Source organism: Varroa destructor, unplaced genomic scaffold (genome assembly GCF_002443255.2).
Source record: "Varroa destructor unplaced genomic scaffold, Vdes_3.0 BEIS01000004.1, whole genome shotgun sequence".
NCBI lineage: Eukaryota > Metazoa > Arthropoda > Arachnida > Mesostigmata > Varroidae > Varroa > Varroa destructor.
In genome coordinates, this window is record NW_019211457.1 from 50,942,617 (window position 1) to 50,964,218 (window position 21,602).

The 21,602-nt window shown below is 40.4% G+C and overlaps 2 protein-coding genes and 1 long non-coding RNA gene across 3 annotated transcripts in view; 1 reads left to right on the forward strand and 2 right to left on the reverse strand.

The window, feature by feature from the left end:
• LOC111250410 (uncharacterized) overlaps window positions 1-21,602 on the reverse strand; it is a 58,204-nt gene that overhangs the window by 22,439 nt on the left and 14,163 nt on the right. The gene's annotated exons all lie outside the window — the stretch shown is intronic.
• LOC147756330 (uncharacterized) lies at window positions 87-2,235 on the reverse strand. Its single transcript, XM_086987751.1, has 2 exons — window positions 1,915-2,235; window positions 87-1,633 (listed from the first exon to the last, which is right to left on the reverse strand). The coding sequence occupies exons 1-2, from the start codon at window positions 2,061-2,063 to the stop codon at window positions 1,423-1,425; spliced, it is 360 nt and encodes a 119-aa protein (XP_086843877.1). The 5' UTR covers window positions 2,064-2,235; the 3' UTR covers window positions 87-1,422.
• LOC147756331 (uncharacterized) lies at window positions 9,994-10,619 on the forward strand. The gene is made up of 2 exons (XR_015325790.1): window positions 9,994-10,133; window positions 10,293-10,619. It is a non-coding gene; the product is annotated as an uncharacterized LOC147756331 (long non-coding RNA).

Below are 21,602 nucleotides of genomic sequence, written 5' to 3' on the forward strand. Positions count from 1 at the left end.
TTATTCGCATCGCCTATCCCACTACTTCACTCACATTTAAACATTACTCTTCTAATAGGTGTGAATCTATCACAAAAAAGAAACAATTTCTAAGCAAATAATGTATTTTATTTAAAGTGAATAGCTATCGTTCTCTTGCAATGTAGGGAAGACGTCATATAAAAAGGAAAACGCTTAATTTTGACATAATAGACCATAGATGGTGATAAATCTGGTTTCCACCAGACAAACAATGGATATCAGCAATAATAAGTGTCGCTAACCGTGTTCCACACAGATCGGTCTAGCGGGAGCTGTGTGTAAACATATGTTCATGAAAAAACCTTTGTAGTTGAAATCAGTCATCGATAAGGAATTGACGATTGGCAAGAGCTACCTCAATGCAGTTTGACTTATATCACTGAAACAGAAATGCGACTTAACGAAGTATCCTATTTTTGTCGATAAATATAATTAAACAGCTCTAACATTTGCCTAACAAGATAGTGCTCGTCTGCTTCAAATTTATTCAACGTCTTCCGGTTCAACAGGATCGCAGCGCATAATACGCCTTTACCTAAACAAAATGTTCATCAAAATATATAAATCAGCTTATATATTGTATATCGATAATACAGATGTTTGTATCTTTCTAAATGATAATAAAAATGTTTCATATCTTAAAGGAACTGAAGATTTACTAGAAATATTGCTTTGAGCAGAGAGTACAACTCGAACGATCAATACTCATATAACTATCTAACTATACAGGAGGTCAAATCGGATCCACCGACTTCATATTTAGAGTACCCTATAATCACTACGAGGTTACGTGTCTAAATCAAAATTATTAAAGGTCAACCACTATTGGTCATATGTCTATAATGAATAGGTGCGCATTCGTATTTGTGAAAAGAAAGTTCTCGATCTGAAATAACTTAATTGTCGTACACACTACGAGATTGCACGTCGCTTCACTAGATGAGATGCTCTATAGGCGGTATATCAGTATAAAAGTCACACTAATAATCATAGTAATAATAATAACGCTGGTAGGCACTTGTAACAAGTGAGTTTCAATCTTCATCATACACGTTTGGCTTTAGATCTTTGCCCATACAAGCTTCTGCAGGCGAACATATGCGAGTGCTGATGCATCAAGTTGGTTCAATTTAAAGATGTATAAGTTATGTTTTCTAACATGAAGTAAATGTATTTCAGAATTTTCTGATAAGGCATGTATAAGAATAGAGCATACGCTCATTGGTGTAGGTTATCAATGTAGCTTTGGGAAAATTAGCTTGTTCAATTAGCCCAACGTGGAGAAAAGAGCTGACATTTAGCCAATTCAAAATTCCTGAAACCATCCTAGATATCTTTCGACCACTGGACAATTTCACTAACGAAAATTAATTTTTCTAGGGCTGTTGAGTAACCACTCGCTTAAATGACGTTAAGAATTGTCGCTGGAGGGGAAGGCGAAGCGGTTTCGCCACACGGAGGTGGAGCAAATGCCAGCGGAAAGAAAATCGTCGGTGTAGGAGACGATGTCTGCATCTGCAGATGTTGCTGCTGCTGCTGTTGCAAAAATGTTCCTCCCTGAGAGCTTTGTAGCTGCTGGGACATCTGCTGAAGATTGCTGAGGTGCGGGATGCTGTTGGAACAAAAATAAATCAAGCACAGAGTTATTGGCGTCATTTACAAAACCAGTCAACTAAAGAAGACCAACACATTTGCAGAAAGGAAAAGGGAGTATACACAATTTAAATTTCGAATTGCAGAGTTTTAAAAATACAAAAAGCTTTAACGGTGAAAACCATGCATGCCATATATGACAGCAATCATTTTAGCCGCTTTTTTTTACTAAACAAAAAAAAAACAAAAAACAACAAAAAAGTAGATCTCATTTGCGAACATGGTTTGCTAACTACTTACCTATAGTTAAATGGAACGGGACTGGACTGTTGCAATGGTGGGGGACTTTTGTCCCGTAAGACACCAATGACTCGGGTATCCTCTGTCGCTGTTTGCGTTGCCTGACACGGCGAGTTGGCCGTGCTTCGATCATCTGACGTCCCATCCATTGATATGCCTTGTTCTATTGAGATCCTTAAATCCTTTGAGCCCTTTAAGGACACTCAAAGGTTCTCTAGCACCTACCATACCGCCGGACTCCTCTCCAACAGGGTCCACTTCTCCATCTTCAGAGTCGCCCTCACTGTCACTGGCTAGCGTTGTTGTATCAGCGTCTGTTGAACTTCCGCCCTAAAAAGATATTTAAGTCAGTGGTAGTTAAGGGCTGCACTCTATACACGGAGTGAGTAAAACCTAAAAGAAAAACGTTTTTAGTAGCATGCGTGAGTATCTCTGTTGAATTAAGCTATTAAGTTATTAAATTATTCCAATTTATTAAGCAAATTTGCGTCGTTAAGTGAAAAAATGTGTATTTGTGTATAACTACACAGGAACAGGGAATCATAGTTATAGAGCTGTGGTAGTGACAAATGATTCCAGAAAAATATTAAATTATGCGGGACAATATGTAATAAGGTGTGAGAACAAGACTTCTTACTAAGTGCACATTGTACTTACTTGGTATCTTTTTGATCCGAGCTATCTTCCCCTTCACCGCCATCTTTCTCATCTTTACTTTCATCATTTGCGTCACCGTCCTTCGATGCTCGCATTTCCTTCTTGAGTTTCATCCGCCTGTTCTGAAACCAAATCTTAATCTGGCGTTCGGTGAGGCAAAGCGCATGGGCGATCTCGATCCTTCGTCTTCGAGTCAGATAATGATTAAAGTGGAACTCTTTTTCTAACTCCAGCGTTTGATATCTGCGCACAAGAACAAAGCCCAAATAACATGGATATAAAACAAGATCAGTAATATATTGGCGTGAGGTTTGTCTCCTTCCTCAAAGATGGCCTCGCATTAGACTAACGTTATGACGCTTCACATGTGATTCGATTGATCTGAGTATCTTCGCAAATACATATATTTGTATATATATATATTACCCATGCCGTGACATAAGATAAATTTGCCAGTATCTTCAGAATTGAATTTAACGCGGAGAGTAGTGAAGGCTATTTCTAATCACTAAAACTTATGACTGAACTGCTTCCACGTTGCTAAAGAAAAATAAATGAATCCGTTTTAAAGGGCGTATAATATATAAAAATAGAAATTATTTCTATTTTTTTCCATTATATATATGTTCGTTTTCAAGAAATTCGGCGATATTTTAAATGCAAGTAACAATATTATATATTGTGTAAGGTATAACCGCCCGAGTGACCAGTGATCCTGTTTACAATTATGTTTGTTTATTATCCTCCTTCAAAAGGACTTATAGTTTGAATAGATGTTTTCGCATGCGGACGACGTTTGTTGGTATTTACCTCGTATATGTTTGCCGTCCCCTTCGCGGGAACAATTGTTTGGTCCTGCCAATAACTGGAAGTAATTTTCCATCCCTAATTTATTAGCGAATCCGCCACGGAACGCTGATCCTATGAGAAAACATGAAATGTAATTTAGTGTGCCGCCAAAACTTGATTAAACGTTCGTTTTAATTCAGTACATAATAAATTTATCTAGTTGAGAGTAACAAATAATGTGGCTGCTGGGCCAAATGTGTGAACATTTCTGTGTGTAACCACGCTTGCATTAAGGTCGCTGGATATCATAAGAACGAATCTCTTCCCCAACGAACCAGACAGGTGAAGAATTAAGGTAAGAACACCCCAAGTATGGTATAGGGGCCAATGATTAGATTAGTACATGTTCAAAATTATTCAATTTGTTAAAAGATTGCATCAAGGCAGAGTTAAGAGTTTCAGACCAAAGAGCTAAATGTTGCGTGTCGCGAAGAAAGAAAGAGAGACGCTGAGTCGTTTATTGTCTGCGACCGCCCGCTTTGGTGGCGCTGTCGTCGAGGCGTTTTGTCGATAAGTAGTAATGCCATTTTATAAATACATTTTATTCATGAGAACGCATGCTCTCCATTAGCGTGTTAACAGTCGGATCACTGTAACCATCTGCCTGGAGCAAAGGTAGAGAAGATTAATACTTATAGTAATCAATCACTTTTTTTGTAGCTGAGTGCTATACGTCTTTCCTTTCTTAAATTGGACCGGATATCGCTTCAACCATTTTCTTCTTCAATGTCTTTATGTGAACCTTATGCTTTAATGGGCCGTCACAACTGAAACTTTAGGACGGATCCGATTGTCGGCCTGCCTGCCAGTTATTTTTATGATTCGCTGATCACATAGGTAAAACCTATTATTGACAAACTTACATAGGTGCAATATAATGACTATATAGATAATTTTGTTCGCTATGCATTCTGGGTTCTCTGTTCGTTGTTTTTTATAAAGTTTTCAAACAAAAACTGCTTCGAAGGTAACCACCTCGCAGCAAACTACAAAGCGGCAGAATATTATACGTCATTGTCGGTTTATCTATGGCCACTTTATAAGCGACGTGCTTACAACTATCATCGGTTAAACACTACGTTTAGCAATTTGACGTGAGTTTTAAAGATTGAAAACTAGAAAACGCGTTAATTATCTCAGTAGCAATTTTTTTCGCCTGGCTAACAACAACAGCGCTAAGAAAATCCCTGAAGAAAAGTAGAACTGCAGTAAAAATAACATTCACGTGATGAACTTTTCCTGGAATACATACAGCGACAGCCTATTATTATATTCAGTGTTATTATTGTCATTATCATCGCTTTTATTATTACTACTTTTACGTGGCTACTACTGATAATAGCAATACAGCCTTGTTATAGTTGCCGTTGTGTGTATAAAGAGTTAAGACCGTTCCCCTAAGTAAAACATGTACCGTTTATATGGCAATGCTATCATAACACCACAGACACCGCAGTCCAGTGTAGAAGCAGCTGACAGCCAGGGAAAAATAGCTCTACTTGAGTTATATATATATATGAAGGAGAGCTAAAATCGTTGGGTATGGGCTACGGTCGTTGCTGTTTGGGTTTTGGTTGTTGTTGATGGTGTGCTTGTCGTCTCCATAGACACGATGGGAAATGTCAGATATAAATTTTATAGATAAGCATTCCTCCTCGACAAGTTAAAAACAAAAAGCGTTAGAATGAAGACTTTAAACTGGTGGAAGAAGTATAAGCAAAAAAAGAAGGGACTGATAGAGCTGGCGGAGCAGTAAGATGTTTGCTGAGAATCAAAACGAGTAGCAAAAGTTGATGTAGTACTTCTGTTGAAGAACAAGCGAATATAAAATGGGAATAACAGAGTGCAGCTAGCAAGTGTTGCTAGGCTTTCATCTCGCTAATTATAGGCATTTGAAATTTGGGTCCTTAGGCAGAGCAGAAAAGGTATACACGTGGAGATCAGCACCATTCGACGCGATCAACACAGCCTGACGTTGATTCACCAATTCCTTCGTATCCTTCTCGCGTATGTAAAGCTACAGGATATTATAAAACAGCCAAGTTCAATGAGTAAATTGACCTTCGCGACTTTTCGTATGTTTAGCTTGTCCGATGTTATCATTTACTAGTAGATACTAATTCTCAACCGTTGATCTTGACTGGTTGGTCTGACGGACAATGCTGTGCACCTCGTTCGTCCTTCATAACACTTAAGCGTAATGTATTGCGACCTATTGAAAATGGTCTACCCTTTTTCCACTAGATGCCTTCATAGTGACGGGCCTTACTTGTTCGACACGCAATTTCCATGTAGTTGACAGTCTTGTCAGAGCCACTAAGTACTGTGATAGAATGAAAATCCAGTTCAAACGAAATTAATTGGATCACTCCATTATCGACAACCGCGAAACAGACGCGGCTACAGTTGGGAAAATATGGCCGAAGCTTTTAGATCCCAATGAACTGGAGTCAAATCAATTCGTCTGCGTGCGTGTTCTGTTTCATGTTAAGCCGTGCTATTAATTGTATCCTATCAATATCCAGCCTCCGACGTGCTAAATCAATCGGAGACAAAAGTTGCGAAAAGAGACGAGCTAAAAACGTCTTCATCATTTTCGAAATTCGTAAGTGATCATATCTATGATACTGTTTCATAATTTCGTAGGGTTATACTGTATAATCTAATACTTATTTTCGTTTAAGAATTTTGACAAGGGATAATGCTTCTTGCTTGAAAAGAAAGACCTAAGAGCGCCTGCGTTCAGGTTGAAAAAATGCAGCTAAACTCCTCTAATAGGCCCCGTGCTTCAATACATATCCTCCAGATTTAGGTCAGTCAAGCACTGAAGTACCATATGACAAGTACTTAGTGAAGTAGACTCCATTCGTCAGTGCTGATTGCGCGCTTAATTAGACATTCATTCAACGAGACGAGCAGAGTTTCCGGTGTTGACTTTCGTCATCCTCTTCAGACGAAAATGCACATCCCAACGGCTACAATGCACATCTGCAGAATGAATCAAGCGTATAGAAATGGTTCAGCATGCACACGGTTAAGCCTGCTGCTGTGCGCGTCTTTCTCTTAGTCTCGAGCTGCAGTAGCATATAGAATCATTTAGATCTACGTTACCATATTCAATTCTATTGAACGACACATGCGACGATCTTTTGACACCGTATGGCGCCACATAAATCGGCTTTTTATTACAGCAGAATCAGGAGGAATGTATCATCACAAAGGTGACTCTCAGACGCTTCTGGTTACACGTGGAGGGCGACGCGCCTAATGCTTACTGAACATACTATAACAGCGATTCAAAAAATTGAGTGGTGCCGTGACATTCTGTCACGTATATTGTTATGACTGCGGTCTCCTGAAGGAGAGGCTTGCCTCTCCTATTTGCCTTGATCGATTAGGGGACATATCAGACACATCAGAGGAAAACTGAGTACGTTAATTTACGCCAGTAACTTTAGCGTTTTTCGTAAAAAAAAGATGTTCCACTGCTTCCGCTATCCAACTATGTCTCACGTTTGGTATGACTACTGCTGGCGGATTTATGAAACCTTTGTTGCCAATGAAAGCCTTCTGCTGTTCGGAGCCAATTATACGTAACCGGAGTTTCGGACGAAATTTTATACAAATTGTATACCGGAGCCATTATTTGGTTCCAGCTGAACCTCAATTTTTTGACCTAACGATACTAGCAAAAAAATATTCGTATTATTACGGCAGTCTTATGCTTACCTGAAATAACTGGAAAGATTTTGCAAATTCCCTCGTCCCGAAATTAGCCTTTTATACATTATACAATTTCTTATACAATTATAACCACTTTCATCTAATTTGATTCCATTCATCTGGTCCCACACATATGATTGATGGGTATAGCCCCTGAGTACTCGTGCTATGACCGCCCTAGCATTGTTGTAGCAGGTACCGATAAAGCTGCTTGTCCAATTCAAGCGAGATTCAATGCATAACAGATATACAGATATGTATATTTTTAAGCTGCCGTTGTTTAGATAGCCGGAACCGAATCCAGTGGTCGCTGTCTGTTGCATTTATATTGACATGAATACGGTCGTTTTCAGACAAACTTACCTAGTGCGTCGATAAACGGCAGAATACGTAAAATCGAATGAGCGTTTAACGACCCCAAGCCATGATAACATATTAGGAAATGGTATTCTAACTTTGGGCACATTAATATTTTGTTAACATGAAAGAAAATCTTCGAGTTTTAAATGGAGAAAGCAAATGAAGCAAGTTGATAAAGGCGTCGATGAAGTTGGATTCAACGACTTTTATGATTGTTCTTGCCGAAAAGATTACAAAGTATATCGAACATTCTCTCAATATTAATGCACAACAGGAGTAAATGGATAGAAGAACGGATTAACCGGAGCTATTCTTCGTCTGTCCTACGATCCAAGGCCTTAGCTGGTCCTTAAATGTACTACGTAACAGACGAACAGCAAAGATTGCGTTATAATAATGGCTCGCTAGACCTATAGACCGATGCCGTTTGTTTATGGGAGAGACGCCCCAGCCCTTATGCACTTGTCATTGCAAAGTTTGTACTGGTGCTTATGGCATCAATAAAATGCTCAAGTAATTAACTGGACAGAAACAAAAATCTCATTAGGAAATTATGGCATCATGTTCAACCTAACAGCTGCGGATACGCGAACAATAAGGACTTACTAACAAGTGTCCTTTGAATGACATTCGCAATATATATATATATATATGGGTTACCTTTACATACAGTGTGGACGGCTGCCTGTGATATCTTTTTGTGTGTCTACCTATTCGTTGAACTCACTAAGGATTATCGCATATTGCCGTATATTCGTTTCACGATTTATTATTAAGACTGGCTATAAATGAATTCAGAATCGCGCTGTACGTACAGGTCCTCGCAGCTGTCAGATATTACATCGCTGTAGTTTTTTCCGGAACGTTTTGCGTCTAAATTACTATATTAGATCATATTAAATATAATAGATCAAATTAGAATAGCTAATTATCGGACCAGTCGCGTTAAACGCTCACTTCACTCTCCAAGCGTTATTTGGCCTACGTATTGAAAACTCGATATTTGCAAGTGAAAGATGTAAACAATTTCTATAACTATTTAGTTGGGAAGTACGTGTATGGCGCGTATTAAGGATTGCCTTCTGTAATATACGCATTTGCATCATTTCGCTTAGCCGCAGATGGCACGAAGATACCGAAATCACCGACGTTTTGGAAGTACCATCCGTACTCACAGGCGTAAGCAGCAACAGAAAATAGATTTGGTCGAAACCAAACATATGGCATGGGTATATTATATCACTGTGATATTAATATTCTAGTATTTAGTTCGTACTTTGTCAGTAGTTTAATAGATTTTCATGGCACGTCCTACACTCACTCAATGGAAGGACTCTACTCCGACTCTGGTTGTTTTACTTCCCTGCTGCTTCTGCATGGTTGATTTACAACTCTCGTATTCTCATACTGTCTTCGGGTCCCACAACACCCCGCCATTGCGGCACCATTAAGAAAGCTCCTTCCAGTACAAAGGAACAAGCGAAGTAAAGCACTAGGTATAACGACACAGTAACTGGCAGAAGCTTCACTTACCTCTGATTTCCAGCACCGAAGTGTCTCATGCCTTACGCAGCTGTAGACAGATTGTCTAACGTACTGGTTCGTGCCATTAAATACAAGCTACTGAACGCCGATAAAGTGTCACCTGTGATAATGAAATATCTTTTTCCTCTGAAAAAAGGAAAGCAACGATTTATATCGAAAAGTATAGTTATACCTGCAACTAACAGTGGTGCAGAGATTTTGACACTTTAAATCGGCACCATGCATAAAAAGCTAACGGATCCTCTCCCAAATTCGGATTCTCCCTGTTTATCATTCGCCTCCTCGTCAATCATCTCTTTCTCAAAGACCCGCAGTCAAAACAGCTTTTGATAACTTTCTTGCCCGTTACCTTAAATTGAACCTGCTCCGCTAGGTGTCCTTAGTATATCACAAATTGTTTTGTGAAATCTGAAAGATTCATCTCTCTTTACAAAATCTGTTTGTTCCCTATGCGATCTTTTATGTGTGACTCATCGTCGTCTTATTTGCTTCGATAGTAAAACGGCGGTGGACAACGCCCTCACTATTCAATACGTCGTTGCAGCGAACAGCTTACAGCAGACGAAAAGGGACCTATGCTATCAATTCGTTTGTTCTGTGCTACCCGAATCGTTGTCTTCCGCCGCCAAGCTTACTTGGAATATCCTACTATCTAGCCTATAACAGATGATGTTCGCGTTCGACGATGATAATAGAGTCAACATTACGTACCGTATATGCTCTAAACTGGTATAGAGCTGTCCACGTAGGCTGCCACGCTACATTTTAATTTGACCCTAATCATAGATTGTATAATCATGTAACAACCAGTACTAACCAAATGCCACCAAATGAAAATAAAAACAGGTTTCATTGTAAAAACTTACTAACAGCATAGCGAATCCGAGGAGGACGGCAGCTACAACGGTGGTAATAGCAGCTATAGTAACAATCGGAACATATAAACTAGCGTGTACCTCTCTACCACCAATAATAATATCGAACGATTTAAACGTTATCATCGCCACCGACATCACCCTGATCAGCATCGCCTGTGTTATCGTCGTGATCGGAGCGTCTACTGACCGGCTGTATTGCTGACTTGTGTGGTTATCTGTTGCTTTTTTTGCTTTCATTAGATTGAGTGCTTAGTGTAATTCATTAAGAATTAAAACGCAGACATTTATTTTTACTCGGTTAAAATGTGACTGTAACATCAACTGAACTAATCCTTCTTCAATGTTTCTGAACTATTTCGGTTTTAGTGGCTGTTCCACAGAAAGACGTCAATAGGCACCAGGACCAGACATTGAGTGTGAGGCATTTCAGGAAGGGATAGAGGTGTCGCCGGAGCGCCAAAATAGAAATTGTCCGTTTACTATGATACCGACCTCAACGACAACAACAAAAACGATGGCATAACAAAATGTGATAACTACAAAAATGACAACGGAAGGGTAAATGGCGGGCAGAGCGACGAGAAACATAAACGAGTATTGAAGCCAACTGAAGTCAAATAAATATTTCTTCGTATAGTGTGCGGTAAACTGAAGTGTTGCGATGGCAGAATAAACAAAAAGGAGACAGGCTTACGTACCGTAACATTCCATTTAGACGTTATACCTACACTATTATACTTAAGGAATACTTCTATAATTGCTATAAGTTAATCTCACACACATAACTCACTCGTTAAATTGAACTTTTATTAAATAAAGGAGGAAATCAATATTATATATATATATATATATATATATATATATATATATATATATATGATTTCTTTGACGATCTAATAGAAATATCTCGTAACCACCACGTACGTGAGCTAAAACAGCGTAAATATCAGCAAATAAGGCCTAAGTTACATTTTGTATATATACATATATATAAGATTTCTAAAACAGTCCGCAACACCAGCCCTTCAAAAATTCACTAAACCGCTGTAGACAAGTTTAGGACAAAGGGGCTTACGTCCATTCCAGAAAATACTAATACTGCAGAAACCATAGGTTTCTGGTAACGAGGTGGTGCAATATTCAACTTCAAATACAATTTGGATCTATCGGTTGTTTCAGTATGAATAGGACTAATTAATTATTTGTCCTCTATGTAAAAAAAGCCCATGTGCTCGATTCTAGCCAATGTGGACTCAGGTGCCCTATGCACGAAGCCGTGCATAAGGAGTGTCACCTATTTTTTAGCGAAGTCCTAATTTAAATCCTTTTTGAAAAGAACAATTAAAATAGACGTACAGTAAGAAAATAGAAACCTACGATTTCAATTTGTCGAGCTAACTAGTCAGTGCTTTGATATTCACTACATCGGATATGTATATAGCCTCTTTTGTTCTTATAATTCAAGTTCAAGTTGTATCTCTGCTACAACAAGCAGTACTTAAATGTTTTCGTAGCAATAATCGTATAATTAGAGTTATAGTCCAATTCATCCGGGATCTAAATTACTTGCTTGTTCTCCATGACTAGGTTCTCCTTTCTGTGATACGATTACATTTGTACGTCGTTCTTCTACTAATCTACATACTGATACGAAAGGTATAGGTATATACTTTTTCAATTTGTCACGTAATATAGTACAGTTCCACGTTTGATGAACGTGCTTCGCTATAGTGCATACGAATTAGACTTCCAATTGGACATCTGGGGCCTCAGATGACTGATCTTCTACCCGCATTAGGATTAGATTAGAAGGCAACCAAGGAGGAGAATACGGGTGGAACGATAACAACTGGTTGTTACTTTAAGATACGACAGCTCAAAATTATACTTCATTAATTATCGTTCGTTAAGCCAATGCACCGCAATATACACGTTAACATCAGTCAATCAATGGAACCATCTACCTTTAAATGTGGTTCCGTATGATCCCTTACCGTATTCCATTATCACTTATCTGTTTATATTTATACGTGTGAGTATCTTTCTCCAAAATGCAGTCGATATAATAATGGCAATAATTATCGTTATTACTAGTACTATTATTGTTGACCGTATAGTAGTATAAAAAATGCAAATGGTTCATTTTGACTCTATCTCATTTTATATATAAGCAACGCTCTCGTTCGTACAGCGGCCTACGTACGCATACATACATACATAATACGTACATACATACATACGCAGATTCATAGCTTTTAATGCTAAAAATTATCGTCAGCCGTGACGCAAATGTCAATCGCGACCCGAATGTAAACATGGCGGACCGAAGCGCCATTTCGAAACGGCCGACCTAGAGATAAGAACGTTTTTGCTCGCCAGTCGTATACAGTCAGAACTCCGTTGAAACCGCAGCCACTAGTATTAATGCACAAGATCGAAGAAGTTTTATTTTTTCCGTTGGTTTCTACTGAAATGTAGCTCCTGCCTCCTGTACGTCACCTTTCATTTTATCGTTCGGTCTCTTGGCCGGTTCTTCAGCTACAGCGTCACCCAAATAGCTACAGAGCCTTCTCGTCGCTGACTACAACGCATACACACACATGAAACGCACACACACACACACACACGTACACTCTTGAAGAGAGAGACTGGAACACATGTTGAATGAAGATACAACAATCTGGCCTACTAGGCCAATAAATTTGGCATCAACCCGTCAACAGCGTTCTCACCCACATCTAGTAAACAGCCATTGCTCCCTTTTTAATTCAATTCAAGTCAACGCGCTGCCGTCGCCGCCGGCGTCTCCAACGACAATGAAGACGCAGACGACAGCAGCGAAAACGAGCCGCCTCGTTGTGCGGGATCGACATCGGAACATCGACATCAGCATCCCGCCGCAAGGATCAGCAGTGGAAAAAACTGTCCACAAACAGTTTGCTTCGCGTGACCACAGCAAATTCAATAGATCTGATTCGCTCTTAAGATGAATTTTATAGCCGAAATGGGGGAGAAGGTGTACACGGAGAAGTGAGAGGAAATGGTCCATTACTTCGATTACAAGCGACAGCCTACACAGATTAGCGATCAGCGCCTGCTAATAACAACAGTAACACTAATAACGACGGCAAACGCACGGACACACAGAAAAAAGAAAAGAATATGGTCGAACACGTTTTCTTAATGGAAACCTGTAAAGCTGGAAAAGCCTTCTAATTGTGTAAGCTACGTAAGGCAGCGCGGTTAACTAAGCGGCCCGACAAGACATATTCAACGCTGGTTTTTTGTACCCAGTAGATGCGTATATAGCATAGCATAGCGTAAATCAGTGCAAAATACAGCCCTGATAAACTGTCTCTATTGTCCGGAATGAGGAATCAGTAACTTCTGTTCACAACTTAAACATGTGTGTGTCCACCATGGCCGATTGCCTTCGTCGACCAGTCGGGTCCCCTCGAACCAAAAGCAATTAAGGCGTAAAGCTTCTATTACTAAAGCTGTGGCCGGCTTGACTGGTATTTCCTATATCTACCGCTGTTTTTGTGATGATTTTATTACGATGCTATTCGAGCGAATCTACTCTATTCCCAATGACAGAACAAGGCGCATCGCCGCTATATATGTAGCACAATTAAAAAAAAAAAAAGAAAGAAAGAGAGAAAGCGTAAAATAGACTAATTAGCTCCGTTACGTACTGCTTACGTGTAAACCTATTCGCACGTACAAATCGAGGGAGACTTCCTTTATCTATATCCATTTGTGTTTAGCTTTAACAAACTGCCACTTGGGGAGGTCACAGAATTAAATCTAGTCTGTTTGTTGTCACTAAATGGTGCACCTAGCGTGCATGAATGGGCTCTATTATTCCAGGTAGGACAAATGCACTAATAGGCCAACCAGAACAAGCTCAGGTTGAGAAAGTGGCCTTTGAAATTGGATTTTCCTTTCAGGAAGTCTACCAAGGAAGAAAGGCGTTTACTTAGGCCTATTTGCAGCTTTTTAATAACTCCTTTTCAATTAATCTACTGCTGGTCACCTTTCGGAACCCGGTTAATTGTAACTGCATTTACGAGTATTTATCGGAGGAGCACAAGCGATATATGAACTATATTAGCTTGAAACACCACATACCCTACAATTGTCATTTTTTTTTTTATTAATTTCCATAGTAAATTTCAACAATGGAGAGGGAAAGATACAGCCAGACGGTATATTGCATGACTTTACTTTTTCCCTGTTGCAATAGATGGCTTCACGCATATGTGGGCAAGATAGAAATGTTCTCGTCGCATGTTGCCAAAAGGGGCCTACTAATAAACATGATACTATTAAGAAACCGAAACGGGCAACGATAAGCGTATGTAGAGAAACGAACACAAAACAGGACACTCCTAACCGGAAAAAGATAAAAGGGGGGTGAGTTCATGACAGTGCACACAGTCAAGAACAGCTTGCCAACAATGGCCAAATAAAGTGAATCTGCATCGCTGCCAACAAAATTGTCATCAGCATCGGTAGAATTGTCAGCGCCGGCCAAGCGAATGGTAACGTTACATCGGCAGAGCGACCGATGTAATAACATCCCGTTAAACCGCTCGGTTTCTTCGAACATGAAGTGACATAAGCGCCTCGGACTTCACATACCGTAGCACACGACGAAACTGCTATGACAAAGCATCGCAAAGTGCAACAATGTCTGTCGACCGATATCGCACAAATGTCCTATTTCGTCGGAGTTTTACATGCGCTCATTTATGTATAATGGCGACCAGAGAAATTTCATGCGTCACGAGATCGAGAAACGTTACAGCAGAAAATCAGTGCTATTATCTCTCAGAACTATAATTAAAGATACAGATATTATCGGATAATCTGAATTGTCAATGTGGTTGGTCATTCTCCTCGGCACGATTCTCAAATTCAGTTGGCCTGGAACGAAAGATAACGTTGAACGGGATTTTATTAGATTGCAACCCTTCCGTCGAAATGTTGCGCATTGGTAGGCCATCGAAAAATTAAAAAGGGGAAAAGGCAAACGGAGAATGCGAGAGAGAGAGAGAGAGAGAGAGAGAGAGAGAGAGAGATCAATGTAATTAAAGTGGGAGTTGTTTAACTACTCCCACGGAGTTCGTGAAACGCTGTCATATATCGGCCTAGTCCAGATCGATAAGACCGTGTCTCGTGTATGCTGTGACTAATACATTTTGAATGGACGCCATTATATAAGCTCGGAAAAACAAATAGGAAGCGTACTGTCGTATTTAACCAAAAATAAGCTAAAAATAGTTTCAAAAGCCAATCGCTTTGGCTCTCTGATGGGTAACTCCTGTCTTATTCTAGATGGAACGTTTCAATTTATCCTTGAAAAACAAATTACCTATCGGTCTGGCCAGCCTTTTATTAGATGTTCCTGCGACGGACAGCCTAAAACAGGGGGTTGTGTTATAGATAAATCTTACTTTTTCTATTGTGCAATAGGTTACAGCGCCTAACGCGCTGTGGACACAAGAAATCTTTGTCGTGGTAAGTAACGTAGCCAGAATCGATTGCTTGTTAACCTTCGCAACCGAAGAAGCGAGCACAGAAATGTTCCGATTCCTTAGCAGCCTGTGGTCTCCATAAAGTGGTCCTTCCGCAGATTTTTTTACCGATTAACGACTGAGCGTCTTCGATCGCTCCTCGGCGTATGCGGCGTCGCTCTTTTAGATTTATACATCACCTCGCTCAGTTTATGGATTGATTTCTTTGCCATACATAAACTCACTGGTAAGCTGATTACATTCAATAGTATGGCAAGCCGACTTTGGAGTTGTAAAATCGTCGGGGATTCTGATCGAGTACGTTCAGTCGTACAATCAGTGCTCGATAGACATCAATAACTGAAAACATAACAGACGTAAGAGCGCTAACAGTTGCCGGTCGATATAAAACAGATTAACTTACCCTCGTTTGCGTTGTTGTCACTGCTGCTCCTTAACCGGTCCACGAGCATAGAATTTCTTCGTGGTAATAATAAATGTTATAGCCCAGTTTATACGGATAGATTATTATATATTATAAGACATGCAGCGGCGGTGAGACATACTACCAAAATGTCAAGTTACCTCAATGTATACTTTTGAGCTGTATTTTTGTATGGACTGCTACTTCGATAGATCTACACGATCTATCTATCTTCCCTTCTTGCTCCGGTGGCCGCTCGAAGACAATGCAAATGAAAAATAATATTTTAAATTTCAATATATAACAGGTAGTACGAATACGTGTTAATAGCGTATCTGCCGTATATAATTGTCGAACAATTTGTGTTCTAAATACAAAATGGAGTAGACAAGGTGAAAACATGACGCCGTACCGAAGGCCGATGTAAATGGTGTTTGAGTGCATTTAGCTGATTATAATACACACCCGCAGACGCGCGTTTATCATTGTACATACATTTATAGAAGGCATGACTATAACTTCGAAACGACCGCGATTGGTCGGTAATTAAATTAAACGGTGATAAAAGTTGTTATTCGAAGTTCTTTTTAGCGCCAGCAGGAACGACGGTAACAACAGCGACAGTCAGATTCTCGCTCTTTCCCGCTCGGCGATACTACTCGCATGCAAAGTAGTAGCAGGTGTCGCGCAGGCCCACTCCGATATGAGAAATCATCAACATAATCTTTGAGAAACATTATTATCATTATTCTTAAAGATAATTACCAAAAAGCCGTCCCAAGCAGCCTGAATAAAGACTGTAAAGGGAGTCGGAGATAGGCAGAAGGCCCCTCTTAGATTTCGCCTTCTCCTCCCGTCTCGCTACGTCTAAATAACTTTTATGTGTGTTTGTGTTATTCGGTCAATAATGATAAATGAAACGCTGGATACGATTGCGTTGGGACGACAGTTGCTAATCGTTATAGCAGTAATTGTTTTCTGTGTTGTAAAGTCGATATAATGTTTGTAAAGATTCAATGTCGTCAATCGACGCTAGCCCGGCATCCATTTGTCGAAGACACAGCATCTTGAGACTACAATCATAGGACATTTCGCTTCGAACTATAACGTAATGACGAAGTTAACCTTCAAGTTCTGAAGTTCGTCTCTGTTGAAGCTTGAATTGTTTGTCTGCGGCGGAGGCCTAGAGCTCTGTTCTTGAGATTCACTTTGCATGTACGTATGATTGAGTGGAGCTGATCATTTGACTATACGGGGTGCATATATCTTTTTTGCATAGGGAACCGTGACGCCTCCTGCTGCTGATCGAGGACGTACTAGTATCACTATTTATTGTAATTCTAAGGTGCTGGCACACACACACACACACGGGGCTGGAGCTGTTATTTTCAAAGGTTGGAGGTGTTTCCGACCAAAGAAACTTCTTTAATTTTATGACGGCCCAAAACGTGCCGCTTGTTACAGTTTGGCCACGTTGTGCAATTGTACTGCCATTTGTGAATGCTATATAAGCAAAAAGTACGTCCAATCAACTTCACTTGGGACAAGTTGACGCGAAACCATAAAAGCAGCCAGACGACCATCATGACGAGCACACCCCTTAACTCCAGCGTCTCCAATGACAAGCCGTTGCTGTTCTTCAACGGAAGTACGAAGAGTCAACACGGAAAAGGACATGTTTACAAAAATTAGCTTTTACAACTCTTTGTCAACTGTTTGTAGGTGGACTGACGCAAGCGTTTCACGAGAACACGACAACTTCGCGGTTTTGAACAAAAAGCCGGCCGTATAAAATTCGTGGGGGGACAGTAACCAGAAGCTTGTCACTTGTATGCGAAACCGTCTTCGTCAGCTCGTGTCTAGGAGGCAAAGAAGAGACTACCATCTGAATGCGGATGGCTTCGAAGGTATCAGTCGCATACGCTTAACAGCAAAACACTTCAAAGCATTTATGTATCGTTCGAGCAGATATTCGTTTTCTTTCCAAATTGGCACTGACAAACGAAATACCTTATAATGCTGATATTATATGTAGAAATGTATTTTCCGCCTTGATGGTTACCTAAAACGTTTCTGCTTAGCCTAACTTGAATCGGCGACTGTTCCGTCTATTTCGTCGGATTCTCTTTGCTATGGGGCTACATGGCTAGCTACCACGTATGACCTCTGGCCTACACTTCGCACCAAAGCTAACCAGTCTATCAAATCTGCTAGTATACATTAAAAAAGGCTCTTGCTTTTCTAGTTCAATGTATGCAGGTTTACATACATGATCGTACCTGTCATTCGGAGCTCTCTCTGATATCGTTTATTTGGGGTCGAAAGCAATAGAAACAGCGAGAAAACGAGAGCGCTCCTATTTTCGGATTAGATGCGTTGTCCAAGCGTTGTTTTATCGCTCCTAATACTTGCCTTTTCCCAGTGTATCTGTGCTGACAAAGAAGATATATAAAGGTCTTGCCTTACAATAAGTACACTTTTTCTGATTCATCCGATTCTTCAACTGAAGAAACCCAATCATTTCGTCTAGAGATCGAAATTAATTGCCACCTGCAATTGATAGGCTACTACTACTATTTTGTGGTTGTTTTGGGCATTTAGAGTGCCAATGGCAACAGGTGTCACGCGTCGTAAACAGGCACTAATCTACGCAAAAAATAACGAAAAATTGGATCACGTATAGTTTCGTTATTAATACTTGAACCCTATTCTTTGTTGGTTTTCTTCCGCCTAAAGTACAGAATATTTATACGGCTGCCATTAGAAGCTGACAAGAAGACGATACTGCACCAAACAACTGCCAGCGCTTTATACGGCAACGATCGATTCACGAGCCGTAACTCTTATCGAGCAGCTCTAACCGCTGTTGATGCACTAACAGTTGTTGCGTCGAGGTAAGCATGTACTATAATAGACGCAATAATTAAATTCGGTCTTTTCACCCGGCGTCGAACCGACCTGTGACTGACGTTAAATAGACGCCCATCGATCGAACACGGATCTCTCTCTGAGATAAACCGACTGGCTGACTGACTGACTGACAGACAGACAGACACACAGACACCGCTAACAACAATACATATGTTAAATTAGATAGACGAAAAGATGTTTTGGATAAGAACGAATGGTGTGGTACCAGACTTAGCATCGGCAGACTCGGCGTATCGTCGACGTTGAAGCAGACGTTGATGAGCATGGTTTGTGACTGGACGAAAATGCTCAAGTTCATAGACAAAACCAAATTCGAAGTGTAAGGTTCATCAGAGGAAAGTGAAGCGGCAAGCCACAGACACTCACACTTGTGACACAATTGGAGAAGTGTATGCAGATTCACACAGATACATCGACACGCCACCCCGCTTTTGTATAGTGTGCATGAGCTATGGGGGGTGGTTTGGGGGGCCGGACAAGATGTCCGATACAGAGATAACACCGGTGGCGGCGCCTGGCGGCCGAACGAAGTTTCGGGCACAGGGTCGATATAAGGCGTCCATTTCGTTTTGCCTCTTCGCTTATTTATATTGTTTCCTCCCGTTTTTGGTAGCTGGCGTCGCTTTAACGATTTATGGCATTTTATTGTGATCGCCGCGGCGCACTGATCTTCAAGACTTAGGACAGCGGCGACGGCAGCTTACAATACAACATTGTTATCTTCTCTAATCGCGCCCTTTTGAATCTCTTCTGTATGTAGAGCCCAATAGAGCAGTGAACTAATCACATGCAGTCAGTGGCGGACGCATGAAACAAAGCCGGTCCGTATGCGACAACGTTGGACCGGAGAACCGGCTTCAGCGCTCTAATTTTTGCGTTGACGAAAATGATACAGTTCCCTATTTCATTCATGTTCAGTTGGAAATGTCTTCGTTAGCGGGGCACATCCTTATACCGCGCGATAATGAGTCTATGAGCCTCTAAAATAAATATGTAGAGCTCAACAATCTTCCTTGTGCTACGAATGTTTCAGCTACGCGCTAGTATGTCATTAATTTTATGAAGACACCAACACTTGAGAATGATCCTATGTATAACCTCCTAAAGCACCCTTAGCAGTGGCCCGCAGATTTTTCAATTGACACTTGAATAGGTAACGTACTTTAATGGTGAGAGAGGCATTAGAAGTTCGTAATGGTTAGCAAACCAAAAGTGTTAATAAAGATCTGCTTCTTGATGACGACAATTCTTCTACAGCTGTTGATTGTATAAGAAAAGCCTCCCAATGATTTGTATGTTAAAAATCCAGTTTAAAGTTAACGAAGATTGAGTCTACATTATCCGTAGGTGAGATACCGTTAATACGTACACACAAACTCAGTTACCTTAAAAGAAGCCGCCATAAAAGAAAAGAGCCGACGCAACTAACAAAGCGAATATCAAGTTGTAGGGTTCTAATTGTAAACCTGAGCAAAGACGTTCATAGCAATCCGATATTCAGCAGACCTGGCATTGAAAATACGCGCGGCAGTGAAACACGTCGTCCTATGTCACCACCGGTAAAAATGTGTCGCCGTTTGCGAACGCGCCCAGCTGTGTTCAATTTACTACGACGCGAAGAGATAGATATGAAAAGTTAAGAAAAAAAGACTGGTTCTAAAAAGGTTCATCTAACGCGGGCTCTATACAAACAGGCAGACAATCGGGTGTAAACTGTAGGAAGATGACCAGCAGAACAAATGACAGAAACCAAACTTTGCATAAGAATGCCAACTGCATCTTACGGATATGGCCAAATAAGTCTATCTATAAAATATTCGTTCAGCACAAACGATACACTCTGATACACACAGCTTAAGCTAACGCTATGGCATTTCCTTTTACTGTTTTGCTTGTCTTCTTTACTAGTTAATAAGTTCGTTAGACGATGATTTTTTTCGCTTTTTTTTTTTTATCATGACCTTCTGCTGCTGTCGGCTCAGAAGACTCTCTCAGAGAGGTTACACCAACGACGACTGTGAGAGTTTGTCGCTCGCCTGCAAACCTATGGCGCCGAAGTCGCGAGGCGATGACATTTATTACCTCGAGAAACGTGTCGCCTGTGTTGGTTGGTGTTGTTAGCCAATTGTCTGATGGATAATATGTTATTTGTGTAATTATCCGTATTGACATATATATATATTGATGAGTGAAGCGCAGGTAAGGTTATGTAGCGCAGCTTGGACTACTACATGTCTGCTGGAGCTAGAGCTTGAAAATTATTCAGTGACGATATTTTTTTAAAGCGAACCAGTCGATAAACTTCAAAAAAAGATCCTGCGGGCTAGCAACGCTTTCAAATAATCTGTTTTTAGGCTTTCGATGGAAGATACGGAGGACCAATAGTTTGAATCATATAGAGAACCGGTGCTTAAACGACGATGCGCGACGTAGCGAAACCGTATAGCAACTGCTGCGCGGGCCGTCAAATGGTTAGAAGCTCTGACATGAAACAGGGAATCATATTAGCTAAGTTAAGCGTAAAGCCATACCTGCGTCAAACATTTCTATTAAACAGAGCCTTCAAATCAGACAGGCCGTGTCTATTTTGCATGAAACGGGCAGGATAAACTTCACGTAGCACTGCCCCAAGCGACTGTAAATGACGGGATTTGCTGATGACGAAAGATGCACATATGTGCGAGCTCAGCCGTTCATCTAAACTTAGGAAACGCTTGTCGCATGATTATTTAAGTTGCCGTACGGCCAGAACATGTAACAAAATAAGATTTATCCTAAAGTTACTATCGTCTCGCTCCTTCT